Source organism: Macaca fascicularis, chromosome 11, assembly GCF_037993035.2.
Source record: "Macaca fascicularis isolate 582-1 chromosome 11, T2T-MFA8v1.1".
NCBI classification, from domain to species: Eukaryota; Metazoa; Chordata; class Mammalia; order Primates; family Cercopithecidae; genus Macaca; species Macaca fascicularis.
In genome coordinates, this window is record NC_088385.1 from 51,886,979 (window position 1) to 51,907,134 (window position 20,156).

The following is a 20,156-nucleotide window of genomic DNA, read 5'->3' on the forward strand; positions in this document are numbered from 1 at the left end:
AAATGAGAACAAGGCCGGGCGCAGTAGCTCATGCTTGTAATCCCAGCATTTTGGGAGGCAGAGGCGGGCGGATCACGAGGTCAGGAGATCCAGAGGATCCAGGCTAACACGGTGAAACCTCGACTCTACTAAAAATACAAGAAATTAGTCGGGTTTGGTGGCGGGCGCCTGTAGTCCCAGCTACTCAGCAGGCTGAGGCAGGAGAATGGCGTGAACCCGTAAGGCGTAAGGCGGAGCTTGCAGAGAGCCGAGATCGCGCCACTGCACTCCAGCCTGGGCGACAGCGAGACTTTGTCACAAAAAAAAAAAAAAAAAAAAAAAAGGCCGGTCGCAGTGGCTCAAGCCTGTAATCCCAGCACTTTGGGAGGCCGAGACGGGCGGATCACGAGGTCAGGAAATCGAGACCATCCTGGCTAATACGGTGAAATCCCGTCTCTACTAAAAAAATACAAAAAAACTAGCGGGGGAAGGTGGCGGGTGCCTGTAGTCCCAGCTACTCGGGAGGCTGAGGCAGGAGAATGGCGTAAACCCGGGAGGCGGAACTTGCAGTGGGCCGAGATCCGGCCACTGCACTCCAGCCTGGGCGACAGAGCGAGACTCCCCTCAAAAAAAAAAAAAAAAAAAAAAAGAACATTTGGTGAAAGAACTACGGCAGGGAGTTGATGAGACTTTGAATTTAGAATTGTTGGGGGGAAAAGTGATCTGAAAAAAAAAATGGATTGGGACATGTCTCTGGAGGTGGTTTATGAAGTGGCTATGAGCACTGATTCTAAAACAAGCTGTTCGGGTTTTAATCCTGGCTCCGCTATTTATTTCCTGTGTGATTTTGGACAAGTTGCTCAAGTTGCCTCACACCTGAAGAAAAATGATAACAATTTCTAGGGTTGTTATGAGGGTTGAATGACTGGATGCTTATAAAACATGTAAAACTTTTCCTAGTACATAAAAATGACTACACAAAAATTTGTTAAAGGAAAATTGTAAAAATTGATCATGTAACCAAAACACTTTTGAAGTTTCTACTTTTAGTGAGTTTCATAAGCTCAGGCGAGAGGGTTCAGTGAAAGAAAACAATCTCTTCTCATCTTTCTTCTCTCATCATTTTTTTTATCCTAACTTCAGAGTACTACATTGTTGTCTCTTTATACTAAAAACAATTCTCTTTATTCAAAAAAAGTACCTCAAGAAACAAGTATAGTGTTTCCCAGATATTTTCTTAAAAGTAATTTCATCATGTCTTTTCATGTATATATTCATGGCTATTTTCCCAGTGAAGATTAGTCTCAATATTTTATTTCTTTCAGAGAGAACATTAAAAATAAGTTAGGAAACTGAGGTGCAAGGATTGCTGGAGGCCAGGAGTTCAAAATCAGCCTGGGCAACATAGTGAGACACCTATTCTACAAAAAATTTAAGAATAAGCCCCACATGGTGGTGTGCTCCGCTTGTAGCACGGAGTTACTGAACTCCCACCTCAGCAACAGAGCGAGACCGTCTCAAAAAAAGCATATGGAAGAAAAAACATTCACAGCAGATTTCGTGTTATTGTGATAACCCTAGCACTTCAGTGGAAAAAAATATAAAAAAAAAATTCAATGAGGAGTAGACAATAACACATATAACCAAGATTTCAAATATACCTTCTAGCCCTTTTGAGAAGTCAAAATTGAACCACCTGAATGCACCAGCTTTTTTGAAAAAAGTTTTGTAGACACGCGATCCCCAAAACCTGTCGTTCAAACAACTCCAAGGGTCTTTAAAGTACTAAATTCCTTTGTATTTGTCGTATTGGTCCCTTTGGTTTCCAGGAAAGCACTAAAAATAAAGATAAAAACTATCTGCCTTAATTTTATTTCACTACTTTCTTTTCTCTTATTATAGCTTTCCACATGGTTTTAGAGGAGTTTACATCTAACTCTAGTGGTCTTCGGCTTCTTCTGCCTCTTTGACACAGACGACTAGTTTCCATTGTACAAATAGGCTGGACGCTTCAGCGATTACCTTCCGACCACTCCCTGTGTGCTCGTGCGGGCGGGGTAGGGGGCGCTTCTCCACTCTCCGCGACCGCTATGTATGCGGAAATCCTCCTGCCTTTGTGCACACGTTTATTTAGAAAATTCTCTCCACTGCCACTCCCTTCCGTCCTGCCCCTTCTTCTTTTGCTTATTCTCTGAGTTTTGCCTCTCCTCCCACCCCCACTCCCCCGTAATCTTACCCTACCCGTATAAGATTCCACTTTCCCACTTCGGAGTAATTTAAGATTCCCCCATTACTAGCTCCACGTCTCCTTTAAAAGCCATTCAAACGAGCTCGCCTTCCAGGGTTCTGCAGTTGTGCTGTAGCAGCACTTCCCCCCTCTCCAGTATCAGACGTTAAAACAAAGCAAGCCACAGTGTGTGTTCACAGACGACCTTGGAACGAAAAGCTGCCCTGTTTGGGATCAATGTTTAGGGAACCCCGTCCACTCCCGCACTCACGTGTTCCCGCCTCTCACTCCAGCTAGTACCCCAGCGCGCAGCACCGGACTACTCCCTCTCCAGTCTCGCCTCCGGACTTCCTTCTGCAAGCCTCATAAAACCGGGGAAGTTCAATCATTCCGCAGCGAGCCGCGGCGGCCGCACTGGGCATGCTCAGTCTCCGGGCTCCGCTCGGCAGGCGAGAGGCTTCCTCCGGCTCTGGGCTCCGGTCAGTGGGCGCCTCGGCTCGGCTTTCCCAGGCGCAGGTTGGGCAGACCGGCCCCTGAGCCCAAGTGACAAGGGCCCCGCGGTCCCCGATCCGGCCCCTGGGAGAGCCGCGCCGTTCCGGAACCCGGGAGCCCCCAACTTCGCGCCAAGTTCGGAGCCGCCTTCTGAAGGAGACATGAAAAAGATGAGCAGGAATGTTTTGCTACAAATGGAGGAGGAGGACGACGACGACGATGGGGATATCGGTGAGCGAGGGGTCCCCGCGTCCCCACCCGAGAGCCCTAGCCGACGCGGGAAGAAGTTCGGGGACTGCGCGGGGGCGCTGCGCTCTCGGCGGGGGAGGTTGGCCGGGACACTCGGCTGCTCCGGGCAGGGGAGGAAGCCCGCTGTCACCGGTTTCCTGCAGACTGAGGCCCCGGTGCGGCCCCGGCGGGGCGGAGGCGCGGGGTGCGTTGGTGCCCCGAGATCAGGCTCCGGACGGGCGGGGGATGCTGCCCCTGAAAAAGGCAGGCAGCTGCGGGGACGCCTCTGCGTGCGGAAGTCTCCACTCAGAAGCAACTTTGGGGTCACTTCCCCGCCTCCCGCAGTGCTAGGGATGCCGAGGAGCCTGGGCACTGGGGCGAGCCCCTGGGCGGGGTCCGGGGAGCAGGCCCGCGTTTGGAGGACAGGGTGTGACCCACCTGAATCCTCGTTAAAGTAAAAGCCGACCGACGGCTCTGGGAGGGTTGAGGCCTGGCAGGGTGGCCCAGGGAAGTGATTTGTGGCCGCTAGGCGCGCGCTGGAAATCCTTTCCCATCTGCGGAGCCTGCCGGGGCTGTGATCAGAGGAGGAATCCCCCAGGCGGGGTGGACCGCAGGGCCTTTCCCACTCGTCCTGAGGGGCCCTGGGGCTTGGGGAGCAAACCTGGGGTGACCCATTTCTTGTTAGAGTGAAAAATGCATGGGAATGACAAGCTGAACGGAGGGAAAGCTGTTTTAAGAGCAAAAAAAGAAAAAAAGGGCAAACAAAAGGAGTGAGAGGAGGCGAGGAAGGAGAAAGGAATGGGAAGACTAGAGAGAAAATCAGGTCCCTAAAGAGAACACTGTCGGGGGATGACGATATAATGGGTCCTTCCAGAAGACTCTAATTAAATTACTAAGCCAGTCTGCTGTGGCGACTCGGCTTAGACTCCTGGATGCCAAATCAATTTTAAAACAGAACATCCTGCTGATGTTCTAAAGCCCTGTTGTTCTCTAATAACTTTAAAAGTAACTTAATTTTAGGAGTTGGGTGTGGTTTTTATTTCTGTTACAGTTTGGGCACGGATCATTTAGATCAAAAAAATTTGGTAACTTGGTTTTCCAGGGACAAATCTAATGGAGGAGATTACACTCCATGATTTAGTTTCACATTTCATTCATTCATTTAAGAACAATTTACTAGGTATTCATCCTTAAGGAGGGAGCAAATAGTAGTAGTTTTTAATGGGAGAGAAAACTGAAGCACACAGGTTGATCTGCCCAGCTTCTCACACTCTCAAACCCAGGTTTTCTGACTTGTAAGACCAGTGAAGATTAATACTCTTACCACTGGGTCGCTCTGGCTGTTACTGCTGTTTAGCAAGATTACATAGTGCCTGATGATTACACAAAAATATAGGAGCGAAGTTTAAAAAGTTACAATAAAATTGGCACAGTCTGTTTTCCAGGAAAGTATTATTGTCTCTTATGGTGAGGTGCACTGTTTATAATGAGTATTGTAAGTAAATGAGGGCAGAAGCTCAAATGGAAACTGAAGTAAGCAAGAGGCTCTGAGCTTTGTTTGTTTTACTGTGCCAGCAATAGATCTCAGTTTAGAAAGTAATTTGGTCTAGCCTGTGTTTACCTATTGAGGCGTAGTATAAATTCATCATAAGTGTGTGGCAATAAGCTCTTTTTATTTTTAATGACAGATATCATTCATGTTAGTTTTGTCAAATCAAACAGTGTAGATATATTTAAGAAAAAGTTAAATATCTCTACTCCTCACCCTCTAGAAACTACTAATATTAATACTTTAGTGTTAATATTAGTAGGGCATTTCCTACTATTCCTGTGGGGCCCTGGGGCCTCTACTGTAGGGATCATCTCAACATGTTTTATGTGTAGCAACAGGTACCATTTAAAACAGGTCTTGGCAATTTTTTTTTCTTTCAGTGAATGAAAAGATATTGTTGATGTTCTAACACCCAGTATCTATAAATGTGATTTCTTTTCTTTTCTTTCTTTCGAGATATGGTCTCGCTCTGTCACTCAGGCTAGAGTGCAGTGATGTGATCATGGCTTACTACAGCCTCGACCTACGGTACTTAAGCGATCCTCCCACTTCAGCCTCCCAAGTAGCTGGGACTTTAGGCACCACCATGTCCACCTAGTTGGTTGTTTTTTTGGAAGTACAAATTTAATGTGGATTGTAGTGATTTTATATCAGAAAATATTTAACTATGCCAATGTTAAGTTTATGCTTTACAAAAGAATACGCCTTTTTAAAGATTACCGGGAGTAGGCTGATAGTGGTGGAAAACCTTTTACAAAATAATTATTACTTCCAACTGTGGGAGAGGAGACTGGTGAAATGAAAATAATTTTAACCTCTGCCTTTAATTTTGCAATGCACATCTGTATTTACGCTGTTGACTAATATATTTCTCCTAGTACTTGATTGTCACTGTCAGTAGCTGTATAATAGTTTGAAACCCACTTGGGTACGGAAGATTTCTGTGAAATCCCTCTATTAATACTACCTTTATAATTCAGAGTGGGAGAATTATTTTTAGAGACAGGGTCTTGCTCCATCACTTAGGCTAGAATGCAGTGACAAGATCATAGTTCACTGCAGCCTTGAACTCCTGGCCTGTAGCCATTCTCCTGTCTCCCAAAGCTCTGCTTCCCAAAGCTCTGGGATTACAGGCATGAGTCACTGTACCCAGCCTTAGAATTATTTTGACACGAGTTCCTGGGAATACCATCGGACATTATAATGGCCTAATTTGCAAGAGACCTCCCCCCCCCCCGCAAAGAAAAAACTTTCTAACTGAATGAAGTCCCTGATTATATCATAGAGATGCTTTATGTATATATATGGAAATGTGCCCTCTAGTAGCTGGGATTTAGAGCCTTTTAAACAGTGGGTTCCTCCTTACTTTTGAAACACTGTACTTTTATTGTACTTTTAGTTATTCATTTGGAGATAGGGTCTCCCTCTGTCTCTCAGGCTGGAGTGCAGTGGCGCAATCACGGCTCACTGCAGCGTTAACTTCCCAGGCTAAAGCAATTCTCCAACCTTAGCCTCTCGAGTAGCTGGGGCCACAGGCCTGTGACATCCCGCCTGACTAATTTTTGGTTTTTTTCTTTTAGTAGAGACAAGGTCTCACTGTTGCCCAGACTGGTTTCAAACTCCTGAGCTTAAGTGATCCTCCTACCTCGGCCTCCCAAAGTGCTGGGATTACAGGTGTGAGCCACCATGCCTGGCTGTTCAGTACTTTATGTCAGTGTTGCCTCCTAGTTTAGAATGAACTCATCTGGAGAATCAAGGATAGTATATCTCACTATGGGTGTCTTTTCCTTGTTTGCTTAAGTTACAGCCAGCAGAAATTATTTCCAAAGGTGTGCTTGTGTGGCAACCTGTTGGCATTAGAGCATTTTTGCAATGGGCCACTTATTTCTAAAGCGGTGCCAACAACCAACCACTGAAGCCACATCCAGGCAGTAGTGGTGGGAAATTTGTGTTTGAAGCCCCTGTTGCGCTGGTGGAGATCACATATTGTTGCAAGCCCCTGGGAGGCAGGTTGTGTGGTACCCTGCCAAATGTGCAAAAGAGTGTCCTTGGCTGCTTTTCGCCCCCTCTTTCCCCCACTAATCAGCAAATTAAATTCAGTATCTCTTCCTGTTCGTGTAGAAAGCTATAGGAACAGCTTTTATAGCCAGAATGCAGAAATCAGATTAGTATGCTGCTTTATTTTGTTTCTTCAGTTCTGTTCTCTGTGGTCAAGCTTTGCTGAAGGAGGAAAAGTGGTTCCAAAAAAGACTATCAGGAACTATTCAGACTGTTCAGATAACAAGGCTTTGTTTGTGGATGGTTGGTTGGTTGCTTTGAGTTTCTAATCTGTTTATGTAGTTTACTGTCTGATCCCCATCCCTAACGGCCATGTCACAGAGGACATGGTCCATTACCTTTGAGAGACAATGGTCAAGCTATTTGCTCCCTTTTCAACTGTCACATTTTTACATAGACTTACCTTCCCACACCCACCTCTATTTCCTAATTACCTACTTTAGGTTTAATCACCTGTAAATCTGATACTAACCCCAGTCTTCCTTCATAAACATTGATTGAGCAATCATTCTGTGCTAGTTTCAGGATTAGGTGCTGGGCCACGTGTTGGGAGACCAAAAATGAGTAAGACATACCTGTGTCTTCCAGGAGAAAAGTTCCTTAGAACCAGACTGTGATATTGTGAAATATATAAGGTATTCTTCCAGTTTCTTGGCATGCAACTCCTAAAACTTTTGGAATTTTCAAAGTGATAAGTGTCTTTTTGTATGCTAATAAGTTGACAGATGGCTGGCAGCCCCATCTCCCAAACTGGAGAGGGGTAAGAGCGAGAATGAAGGTTAAGTTGATTACCAGTGGCTAATGATTTAATCAATCATGCCTATGTAATAAAGCCTCCGTAAGAACCCCAAAATTCTGTGAGCTGCCCTGGGAAACTAATGGAACCCAAAGATGGTGTTGCGAGAACCTCAATTTGTAGCTGGTGGGTCAGAAACCCAGGCAAAACAACCTGGGACCTGTGATTGTTGTCGGAAGTTGGGGGAGCAGCCTTGTAGGACTAAGCCCTCAACTGAGCTCTGAGGCTTACTGCAGGTGGATAGTATCCGAATTGACTTGATTTAGAGGATACCCAGCTGGTGTTCATTGCTGAAAGACTACTTGTTTGTCATGTGGGGAGAACTCTTCCCACATCTGGTCATAAACGTATTCTGTATTGATTGTATCGAGAGTACAGAAGAACCTGAGTTTGGTTTTCTCTGCATCATCAGACAGAGATTTGCAATAAAAGGTACATATGAAACCAAAGGAGTGACTGGGAGAGAGCTTCACAGAAGAGATTTTTGGGTCAGATGCTGAAAGACTAGGCAAATGTAGTGCAGAGATGGCCTGAGGAGAGTCTGGAGTTCCAAATAGTTGCCTGCAAGGGAAGGTGGGGAGAGGCTATGCCGTGAATTGTATACACTTTAAGGATTTTGGGTTTTACTTTGTATATGATTTGGAGCTCCTGAAGGATGTTAATGAAAATATAGGATTGGATTTGCTTTTGGAAAGATCTCCATGGTAGCACGTTCTAAAATGGGTTGGGAAAGGAGACAGTAGAGCTAAGCCTTTCCAGTAGTTGGGGTCAGAAATGCCTGCAGTGGTCATGGAATAGAGAAGAATGGGTCTGAGAGTTTTATGAAAGAGGCGGCATCTGTGTGTTCTCAGCTGCTGATTGTTTCCAGCAAGCAGAGAGGAGCCCAGGATGATGGTGGCAGGAGAAGAGAATTTTCTATTGTTCCAAGTCTTTCAATTTTCCCCTCTGACCATTGGCTCAGACCATTTCCGCCCACCTTTTTTTTTTTTTTTTTTTTTGGAGACGAGTCTCGTTCTGTCACCCAGGCTGGAGTGCAGTGGCACTACCTTGGCTCACTACAAGCTCTGCCTCCCAGGTTCACGCCATTCTCCTGCCTCAGCCTCCCGAGCAGCTGAGACTACAGGTGCCCACCACCACGCCTGGCTAATTTTTTTGTATTTTTAATAGAGACGGGGTTTCACCATGTTAACCAGGAAGGTCTGGATCTCCTGACCTCGTGATCCACCCGTCTCGGCCTCCCAAAGTGCTGGAATTACAGGTGTGAGCCACCACACCCAGCCCCCCCTTTTTTTTTTTTGAGACAGAGTCTCACTCTGTTGCCCAGACTGGAGTGCAATGGCCCAATCTCAGCTCACTACAACCTCTGCCTCCTGGGTTCAAGTGATTCTCCTGCCTCAGCCTCCTGAGTAGCTGGGTTTACAGGCACCCACCACCATGCCCAGCTAATTTTTGTATTTTTAATAGAAATGGGGTTTTGCCATGTTGACCAGGCTGGTTTCGAACTCCTGACCTTGGGTATCTGCCCGCCTCAGCCTCCCAAAGTGCTGAGCAGGCGTGAGCTACCATGCCAGGTGAGACCATTCCCCTTCTTAGTAATTTCAGCCTCACTTCCTCTTTTTCTCAGTGGTTCCCTGTGATATTATGACACATATGTTTTTGTCCATGGTTCCTCTCTTAAAACTACCATAACTCTTGCTGTAATGTTGGGGTGCTTTAGGCCTCAGAAGCAGGCCTCAGAAAACAGTCTCCAGCTTTGACCTGCCCTCTTTTTATCTTTGTCTCTCCAATTTTAGAAACTAAAACTGTAATCTTCCCCCACCTTTCTGTGTGAGAACTGCCCATAAAGAAATTCTCCCATCTACCTTGTCTGAATGTAGGCCATAAGACCTCCCATTTCAGAAGGGATCCTGCCCCACACCCTGGAGGAAGGAATACTGCACAGAGATGCCAGAAAAATCTGATTAGATAGGCCTTGCTGGGTTTCCCCATTCAGTCTATTAGTATTAAATCATATGCTTTTTGTCCAATCACTTTTCAACATGGTTCAGTCGTGACTATCCAATGAAGTTTCCATGAAGGTCCAAGCGGACTAGTTCAGGGAATTTCTGGATAGCTGAACAGTGGAGGTACCTGGAGGTGGCTTGCCCTGGGAGGGCGTGAAAACTCTGTGCCCTTTCCCCCATACCTCACTCTATGCATCTCTTCATCTTTATCTTTTATAATAAACTGGTAAATGCAAGTGTTTCCCTGAGTTCCCCAAGCCACTCCGGCAAATTAATGGAACCCAAGGAGGGTGTCGTGGGAACCCCAGTTTATAAACGGTTCATCAGAAGCACAGGTAAAATGACCTGGGGCCTGTGATTGGCATCAGAAGTAGTGGGGGGCAGTTTTGTGGGGCTGAACCCTTAACTGGGATCTGACACCATCTCCAGGTAAATAGCATCAGAATTCACTTGGAGGATACCCAGCTGGTATCCACTGCAGAACTGATTGCTTGCTTGTTGCTGGGGAGAAATCCTTGCACATTTGGTCACTGAAGTCTTCTGTGTTGATTGTTGAGTAAGAGAATGGAAAAAACACTGTGTTTTTCTGCTCACAGCCTCCCTCTCCTCCCAAGTCTGTCACAAACCCAGAAAGTTGTTAATGATCCTCCTAGCCCAAAGTGCTCACAATGAATTCTCATTTTTTATTTATTTGTTCTATGCAGTTAGCATTCATCCTGTATTTTGTCTTTGTTATTCATTACCTTTGCGTTTATTATTCCCACAACTAGCGTGTACATTTCTTGGTGACTGGCCTAGGTTGAGTCTTCTAGAGATCATGCAAAATATCTTAAATGTTATACATATTCCATTGCTATAATTTTTAAGAGTTGCCTCTTTTCCTCATTCTCCTCTAAAATGTAAGCTCCCTGAAGGCTGGTACCTTGTGCGCTTTGTGTTTTAAGCTGTGTTCCTCATGGCACCTTGGTAGGAGCCTAGCAAGTAATTGTGGAAAGAATGGATGATTTATTCTTCTAAGGTAATTTGATTAACATAATGCCTAGTGGTTTCGTGGCCCTAGTAGAATTTTCTTCTTCTGTGGCACTTTGAGATACCCCCAGTTATCTGTTCTGAAAATGCTGAGTGTATGTATTTTACCAGGCACTCTGCTAGGTTCCAGGTTCACTGTTCTCCAGTACCTCACTATCTAGAAAGGAAACAGATAATTTCAGTAACTTGTGATTAATACTGTAATCAAGATCTGTACCAGGTTCAGTGGTGATACCAAGGAGAAAGCATGTGACCTTGCCTAGGGGAATCCAGGGCAACTCTACTGGGGCAGCACCTGAGCCAGCCCTGTTGGGATGAGAAGACAGGTGAGGTCATGGGGCTAGGACAGCAGAGCATCCTGAGTGTTCCTAAAGGCATGATGATTTCTCAGAAATTAAACCTTGATACTACCCTGGCCTTATTCACTATGGCAAGGGGATCATGTTATATATATATCATAAATATATACACGTATAAATATATATGTATACATTATATATACGTGTGTGTGTGTGTATGCACACCCTCTACCAAGGAGATGGCAGCTAATAAAGCAAACTATCTTCAAACTCTCTTTTAGAATAGTCTTGCTTCTTTTTATAAATCTTTTATTATTTTCAATTTCAAATCCACAGACATAATTTATCTTGCACATTCTTTCAAGTCAAATAATAGCTTTCCAAAAGGTTCTCCAGTATCCTTTTAAAATATTTTATTTGGATCTGAGACAAACACAGCTCTAAAAGAATAAGAGTTACTCTTAATTTGTGTTTTAGCTATACACACTCCTTTTTTCTCAAGGGGTTGCAGCAGTCACATATGTTGATTGTTCTACATTTATTATTTTTTCTTTTAGAAACCTAGAAATTTAGGCCAAATGCTCCTATGAAGATTTCCATCAGTTATATAGGATTTTAATTCTGATATTCTTTTTTTGATACAGAATCTAGCTCTCTCGCCCAGGCTGGAGTGCAGTGGCGGGATCTCAGCTCACTGCAGGCTCCGCTTCCCGGGTTCACACCATTCTCCTGCCTCAGCCTCCCGAGTAGCTGGGACTGTAGGCGCCCGCCACCACGCCCAGCTAATTTTTTGTGTTTTTAGTAGAGACGGGGTTTCACCGTGTCAGCCAGGATGGTTTCGATCTCCTGACCTCGTGATTCGCCTGCCTCGGCCTCCCAAAGTGCTGGGATTACAGGCGTGAGCCACCACGCCCAGCCAATTCTGATATTCTTGAAGGGAAATTATAAAGGATTAAGAATACTGGAAGTAAAGGGCCGGACATGATGGCTCATGCCTGTTATCTCAGCACTTTGGGATGCCAAGGTGGGAAGATTGCTTGAGCCAAAGAGTTTGAAACCAGCTTGGGCAACATACCAAGACACAGTCTCTACAAAAACTGTAAAAATAAGTTGGGCATGGCACACGCCCGTGGTGCCAGCTGCTTGGGAGGCTGAGGTGGAAGATTCGATTGAACCCAGGAAGCCAAGCTGCAGTGAGCTGTCATTGTGCCACTGCACTCCAGCCTGGGCAACAGAGTGAGACCCTGTCTCAAGAAAAAAAAAAAAAAACAACTCACAATTTGGCTTTAAATTAAAGGATGATGTTGATCTCTCAGTGATATCTGTAACAGATGATTAAAATGATTGTATTCTAATAAGTTTTCACTTTAATCCTTTAGGGTTTCTTCTGTTATACTTTACTTGGTGTGTATTTTGTATTTTAGCTGTATGTCTTAACCAAAAACACTCGTCTTGAAGGGAGATTTCTCTTATTCATCTTTGTATCTCACAGCCTGAATATCGTAATGTTTTTCACGTAGTAGATATTCAACAAAACATATGTTTTGGGAAATTTTTAGATTTTTTTTTTTTTTTTTGAGACGGAGTCTCGCTCTGTCGCCCAGGCTGGAGTGCAGTGGCGCGATCACTGCTCACTGCAGGCTCCGCCTCCGGTGTTCACGCCATTCTCCTGCCTCAGCCTCTGGAGTAGCTGGGACTACAGGAGCCCGCCACCACGCCCAGCTAATTTTTTGTGTTTTTAGTAGAGACGGGATTTCACCGTGTTAGCCAGGATGGTCTCGATCTCCTGACTTCGTGATCCACCCGCCTCAGCCTCCCAAAGTGCTGGGATTACAAGCATGAGACATTTTTAGATTTTAATGGAAGCTTTGCATGCCATATGAAGCTGCCTGATTATAATGAATTCAGGGCTGGGTCTGCAAGAGTGGTCAATTTTAGAACAGAAAATATTTCCAATTACCTTTAGCCAACAAAATGTACTGCTTGACTGATTGGTAAATCATATGTAAAGATACAGATTGAGGGAATTTTATTCAGCCAAATGATTGCCTTATGACATTATTTTTATTTTTCTTTAGTTTTGTCTTTTGGGCATCGCAACTAAAATTAATTAGCATCCACCCAAAAAAGCAGACAGTTTGAAGAATACTAGTAGATGAGTATGTCAACAATAGAATATTTTGGACATGGACCAAAGAGCAATTCAAATACTATTCAGCCAAAACACATCAGATGGAATGCTTGCATAGAAGACAAGTTGAAGGGTTAATAGGCAACTTTCTCTGCCATGGTAATTATTATTGCCCTGGCTACATGTTTGAATACTAATTGCAAGATCTTGCTGCAGTAAGTTATTCACCAGCCAGAAATATAAATGAAAGAAAATATATTCTTTTTTGAAGTCCAGATGTTGCTTTTATATTTAATGCTTTCATAATAGAACATTGGAATTCTACTATTTCCCGCACTATTTTAAAGTACAAATACTTGAAAAAAAAGGGACATTGGCTTAAAGTTCTCTTTTCTAATATTTATTATAACTTTGGCAGAACTTTAGCCTTAGGTCAAAGCCATGCAAATAGATGTTCTTTTATGGAGTACAATTATGCAAATTACAGGCTTGTTTATAAAGCTTGTTTTATCTAAACCAATATTTTGTTTATATAATTTAATTTTTCATGATTTCTCTAGACATTCTATCTAGATGTTTGAAAAATAATCTTTGGCTTTGCGCAGACAAAATGATGGCTAAAGTTTTGTGGCGTCACATAGACACAGTCTTATACGTGCTTTTTTTTCTGATTTGTACTAAATTTTTAAGAAAAATGTATTTCCCACTAAATTCTAAAGAAAGATAATACATTGTCTCTGCATATGAAACTCAGTAAGATCCTTAACGTTATTTAAAAATTTTTATTATAATTATGATTTGAAACAGTTGCATTGTTTCTTCCTATTAAACAAGTCATGAATGCCTAAATTGCATAAAACATAAGATATTCTTTCTTTTAAAAAACTAACAAAAATGATTGTCTTTTTTTTTTCTTTTTTTCTTTTAGTTGGAGTCTTGCTCTGTTGCCCAGACTGGAGTCCTGTGGCATGATCTCGGCTCACTGAAACCTCTGCCCCCTGGGTTCAAGCTATTCTCCTGCCTCAGGCTCCTGAGTAACTGGGATTACAGGTGCATGCCACTATGCCCGGCTAATTTTTTGTATTTTTAGTAGAGACAAGGTTTCACCATGTTGGCCAGGCTGATCTTGAACTCCTGACCTCAATTGATCCACCCGCCTTGGCCTCCCAAAGTGATACCCATAGTAAAGAAACCGTTTACTATTCTTAGATGCTGCTTAAGAAGAAAGAAAAGTAAAATTTTAAGGAGGAAAGATGAGCTTATATAGGTAATTGGGCTGCTGTTGATGTAGAGTGGTAAGGAGTGAAGAGGAAAGTCTTACGGTCAGATGACCTCAGTTTATGGTCACCTAGCACCTTGTGCCATGTCTCCTAGAATTGATTGAATGACACACGCTTCTCAGCCTCTCTGAGCCTGTTTCTTCAGTCCTGTGTGGTTGCTGGGAGGATGCAAGGTGGTATGCACAGTGCTGGGCAGGGGCCTTTTCACTTAGACACTTAGGAGTGGCAGTTACATTATCACCCTCATAATAAATTCTTTTTTTTTTTAGATAAAGCTGTCATGGAAACTGCTACTTTTAACTTCTGATTACTTAGTCTTTTCCCCTCAAACATTGCTGTCCATTTTTGTTGCTCTCTATCATGTTATGCATGTAGGAACTGCTGAATAGTGGTATTATGCCTGTAGGAACTGCTCAACAAGTGTAAGTGTCAGATTAAGGGTAATGACGGTGGCTGTGCTGCAGACACATGCATTTCAAGATAAAGGTAGTTGAAGAATTGCATGTGGTTTCTGCAAAGAGCAAAGAGATAATTATTGTGTGTGTGTTTTCCTATCTTGCAGATCTTTGGGCAGACTAACAATATTCTCCTGATGCCGAGAAACCTATTTCAGGGGGAATCCCTTTCAGGGAATCTTAGCAAAAGATCCTAGGGGCTGACACACAGTGACTCCCAATAAATGGCTCATGAATGTAGGGATTATAGTTCCATCAGTGGTCCCTGTGGCCTATCCTATTCTCCCAGATTTTTTTTTTTTTTTTGACAGAGTCTCTTTCTGTTGCCGGGGCTGAAGTGCAGTGGTACAATCATGGCTCACTATAGCATTGACTCCCAGACTCAAGTGATCCTCTTACCTCAACCTCCTGAGTAGCTGGGACCACAGGTGTGCACCAGGCCTCCCTTATGTATTTATTTATTTTGTTTTTATTTTATTTATTTATTTATTTAGTTAGTTAGTTAGTTAGTTAGTTAGTTAGTTAGTTATTTTTGTTAGAGTTTGGTCTCACTATGTTCCCCAGCTGGTCCCAAACTCTTGGGCTCAAGCAGTCTTCCCGCCTCAGCCCCTCAAAGTGCTGAGATTACAGGTGTGAGCCACTGCACCTGCCCAAGCGGTTCTAATTAAAGTATGCATGCTCCTTTGTGTCATTGTATAGTTGTATGCACAAAAAGCGCGGAAGGAAACATTTAAGAAGTTACTAGCTTTTATTACAGTTCAAGTCTTTAGAATATCACAGGAGAACAGAGGAGGGAAGATTAATGGTGAGATTCTCGTGGTTAGGGTTCTACATGATTCTGTTCTTAGGACTGGAGACGTAGAAATACGGAGGAGTCTTTCAGAGCTCACTGTTCACTAGTGGGAGGGCAGTGTTTGGTGGAAGTAGGACAGTCAGGTAGCACCTGGGGGGAAGGATCTTGTTTAAAACCTGTTTGACCTCTTCATCCTTCCCACTCACATTCCACCTTGCCAGTTTTCAACTGTTGTGTATGCAGGCAGCATCAGTTTCTGCCCCTCATTTCTCTAAGACTCTTCTAAAATTGGAGATTATCTTGAGTTTCTGAGAGGACCTTCTCAGCCACCCTAATATCCCTGCATGCTCTCAGGACTGTGGTAATGCTGTGGTAATCTATAGCCACTTGGATCTGGAGGGGAGAAGGAGAGACCAGGCCATGTACTGGAGCAGATCCACCTTCCAAGCCCCCGGCTAAGTGTGGGTATTAGAGATGAGGTGAAGGTGATCTTTTCTCAGGGTCTGGGATTTGAAGCTGAAAACCTGAATTAGATTATAAGTACTTATTATGCAGATTAAAAGAAAAGGATACTCTTCTCTGTGGTGAAAGATTATTTCTGCTCTCTGCTACAGATATAGATATCCTCACCTTACTTTGGCCAAGGGTGTGGACAGGCACCCTGCTGTACTGTGGCGAGCTATGGTGAGGAAGAAATGGGCCACCATGCTGGCCTGTGATCCTTTTAATGTTCCCATGTCAGCTTCTTTCCTTATTCTTGGGCTGCCTATCAATCTCCTCAGTTTTTTTTTATTTTTGTATTTTTAAATTCTACCTCTGTTTCATTATTTTCATCAGACAGCTTTAGCCTGACTCTGCACAGAGATGGAGACCTGCCACTACTTAAGCTTTAGTTTTAGACAGATGTGAGTTCAAATTCTGGCCTAGACATTCATCAGGCATGTGACCCTGAATAATTAACACAACCTCCCCCTCCTCTGTAAGATAGAACTAATATTAGAACCTACTTCATACGAAATGGTTGTATCAAATGAAGAATGCCATTTAAAAATCTCACTTTGCAGGATGGTGGTGCCGGATACACTAAAAGCCTTCCAATAATTATAAGGTAAAGTTATTAATATTATGGGTAACTGCTTTTACCTAAGTCTTAACCCAGTCTTACCTCTTTTGTTTTTTATTAGAGATTTCGCTTTTCCCCCAAGGCTGTTCCTTCCACTCATACAGCTCATTGTCACGTTTTGTCTTTTGTGTTAAACTGGGAGTACCTTGAGGAAAACTTTCACCTCAGTGAGCAGCATAGTGCCTGACGCGTAGTAGGCAATCAGTAAGTTTTTGTTGAATCAATGGGTAAATGAATGAAAGATATTGATTATTGAAGAGCTGTGTGATATGACTGAAAAGAACCTCGTCTTGAGCAGCTTCTTACAACTTTGGGGTCTTGGTTTCCGTGTCAGAAAAATGTAGAGATAATACAGAAGGGGTAGTGGTACTCTACTGGACTATTATAATATTAACAAATACAAAATATTTAACATATATACAAAATATAAATGACATATGCAAAATATATAATATATATAAAATATACAAGGGATGGTTCCTTGCATAGTCATTGTAAAACAACTAAATGGAGAAATATAAGTGAGGTCATTTAAATAAAATTGTATTTTCCAGTAGATGCATTTCACAACAGAATTGTATCATCACTTTGAATATATAATTTTAGCGTGAAAGGTAAGGTTCATAATAGAATATCAGATGACATTTTGATAGTCTTTCTACTAAAGAAATATCTAAGGAATAGAGTATTTCTTAATTTAGCAAATTTAAGATTTTAAAGTGTCTTGTATTAAGGTCTAAAAAGTAGTGTTCTTGATAATGATCTTGTGAATTTTTAATAAAGGAATATTTGTAGTTTTTACTTATTTCAATGGTTATTTTTAAAGGAAAAATTTTGGGCTGGGAGCGGTGGCTTACACCTGTAGTTCCCCAGGAGTTCAAGACCAGCCTGGGCAACATGACAAAACCCCATCTCTACAAAAATAAAAAAATTAGCCAAGAGTGGTGGTGCATGCCTGTAGTCCCAGCTACTTGGGAGGTTGAGGTGGGAGGACTGCTTGATCCCAGGGGCAGAGGTTGCAGTGAACCAACATCACACCACTGCACTCCAGCCCAGGCCGCAAAACAAGATTCTGTCTCAATAAAAGAAGGAAAAATTCTAAAATGTTTAATTTTCCTACAAAAGTAGAATTTCTATTCATTGAGTATTGTTAAAGTTTGATATCAAATATAACTTGTTAAAAGAGATGAATATAATACCAGGGAAAATGAACACACAAGTTATTACCCTGGTAGTTTGAGTCATTTCAGATTTACTGATAAAAAAATGAAATAATCTCTACCTAATTTGCAAAATAGGCACATGAATTAATGCTGGTCGTTTTGTATGCTTGAAAGTTGGGGGCGACTCAACCTGTAACCAAATGTTAGAACTTAAACACGGCAGGCCCCCTTCAGCGTTATCAGACCTAAGAAAAGTTTCGACATTCTGTTTCATTTGGTTAGGTGAGAGCAAAATGAAAGGAAGAAGCCTGCTTTTATCCCCAAATGAAGTAGAGTTTAAGATTTATTTGCTTTATATTTAAGCCTTTCATAGGAGTTACTTTTACTATGAAAGCCAAAATTCCATCTTTCTCTTATTGCATTTAGAATTGCAATTCTCATTGTCCACTGGATCTCAGGCTGTACTCTATTTGGAAGGTTGCCAGACCAGCTCATATTTTCTGCCTCCATTTAAATTTAAATAGTACTTAGTGCCCACTGGGTACATGCTTCTATAACGGGCATATCACAGCCTACAAATCATAGTGGAGACATGAACATTTCCAAACAGGCCTTTTATCTGCTCTAAGGGTAAGCAAACACAGCAAAAGGCTTTTGAGCCATGGGTAATCATGGTTTTCTTGAGAGTTACAGTTGCCTTTACTGTGGCTAGTGGCCTGTTTTATACTTCAAAATACTTATTTTGAAGAGTTCAGTCACCATCTTGACTAAGTTATTTGGCAAAGAAAAAAATCCTCTGAAAGCTGACTGGAATTTGCTAGCAATGAGTCATCTTCATAAATCAAGCCCACTACTTTTGGAAAAAGTCATGTGCATAGAGATTTCATTTAGCTTAGAGCACTGGATTTATCTTGTCTCGCAGTCTTTATTCAGTAAACATGTGCGGTATATTTAAGGTGTAGAGATAAGGAAGCAGATAGAATCCCATCCTCAGTGGAGCTTATATTCTAATAAGTGATAAAATAACTAAAAATATACACAGAAATGCATTCATTTACCTATCTGTTCAGCACCTTATTGTGCTAGGTACTAGAAACTGAGCAACAAAGAGGACTGAAGTGACCCCTGTTCTCAAAGTAGGCAGGCTAGCAGGAAGACAAACATACCAACAGAATGACAGCAGATTATATTTAAAGATTGTGAAAAAAGAGACTGAACCAGGATAGCTGAGAACAGAACTTGGACGTATCCAAAACTAGTTCAAGGGGATGGGCTCTCACTGGGAGATGGCTGACAAGTGCACCTGTTATTTTTATAATTCTAAAAATAACATGACCTTAGATTATCAACTCTTTACAAAACAGGTCTATGAGAAGGCTCAAGATATACATTAGATTAATGTGTAAAACACCACAAACGCTTTCAGGCTCATAAGTCCAGTCGTACTCAGGGAATTCATCATGCAGAGGTTTTGTTTATAATGATTTCTACAACTGTTAATGCACCTTGCAAAGTAATAACGTTGCTAGTGGTTCCAGTGCCCCTTTGCTTCTTGCTGAAATAATAGCCCTGGGTTGGGAGGCAACAAAACTTGGTCAGTCACCCCAGTTCTCTTCATTCTGTCTTTGCATTGCTGTGTAGCATTATTATCTTCCTTCCTTGTGCTAAAGGAGAGGCCATGGAGAGCTTGGATCGCAGCAATTCTGTATAGCTTCTCGAAGTTTTCAAAGGAGGAAGAAAGAAAGGGAGCAGGTACATCTGTTCCCTGCACTCCGTCTTTTCCTCTCAAGGAAGGGAGAGGCAGGGAGCTAGAAGAGAACGGATCTCTGGATTCTCAGCCAGAAATGGCTCTCCAGACTTCTGCTCTGCTGGCTGAGGGATGTGACTTATTCCTGTCTGGAGGAAGAGTTTAACCTGACTTCGGCTAGGAGTCACAACCAAGCACCAAAGGCATGAATCAGAATCTGTGAGGGTGGAAAATAACTACTGATGACTCTGATATGCTTCTCTCAAGATTTGTTGCCTGTGAAAAATCTTAACATTAGGGAATCACACCGGGGAATTCCTCCCCTGTGAATAGCCAAAGCACTCTAGTAATAGAGTGATACGAAACATGTACCCTAGAACTTAAAGTATAATAATAATAATTAAATTTTTAAAAAAAGATGCAAATTAAAGCTTGCTTTGTTTTCGGTTCATAGGGCAAAAAGAAATGGATGCAAATTCTGTTTTCATTTGCTGTTAAACAGTCCTGTGACTTATTTTTCTATGTAAGGATCTTTCATACATGATTGAAATCTAGCAGGTAATATACCTGTATCATTGTTATATCTAATACCTCGAATTCCTTTCAAATTGAGAATCTTTTCTCTATAAATGCCATTGAGATCAAATATAAGAAATACTAACATTATCTTTTGCCATGCTCTTGTCTGAACCCTCTATTCCTGGTACTGCTTATTTAGTCCAGTGATCTTTTTGGTTAACATTGTAAAAGCATATTTTACATATAGTAAAATGTACTGTTAACTGTTTAAGTTCTGACAGT

General features: G+C 42.4%; 1 protein-coding gene across 6 annotated transcripts in view; it reads left to right on the forward strand.

Moving 5' to 3' along the window:
• Window positions 1-2,600: 2,600 nt before the first annotated feature.
• The window catches only part of ANO6 (anoctamin 6), a 212,607-nt gene continuing 195,051 nt past the window's right edge, over window positions 2,601-20,156 (forward strand). For all 6 annotated transcript variants that reach the window (XM_074006663.1, XM_005570632.4, XM_005570634.4 and 3 more), the window contains exon 1: window positions 2,601-2,929. Coding sequence is in view for 4 of the 6 variants with exons in the window: in XM_005570632.4 (XP_005570689.1) it covers window positions 2,860-2,929 (70 nt within the window). In the remaining 2 variants the exon portion in view is untranslated. The remainder of the gene's footprint in view (window positions 2,930-20,156) is intronic.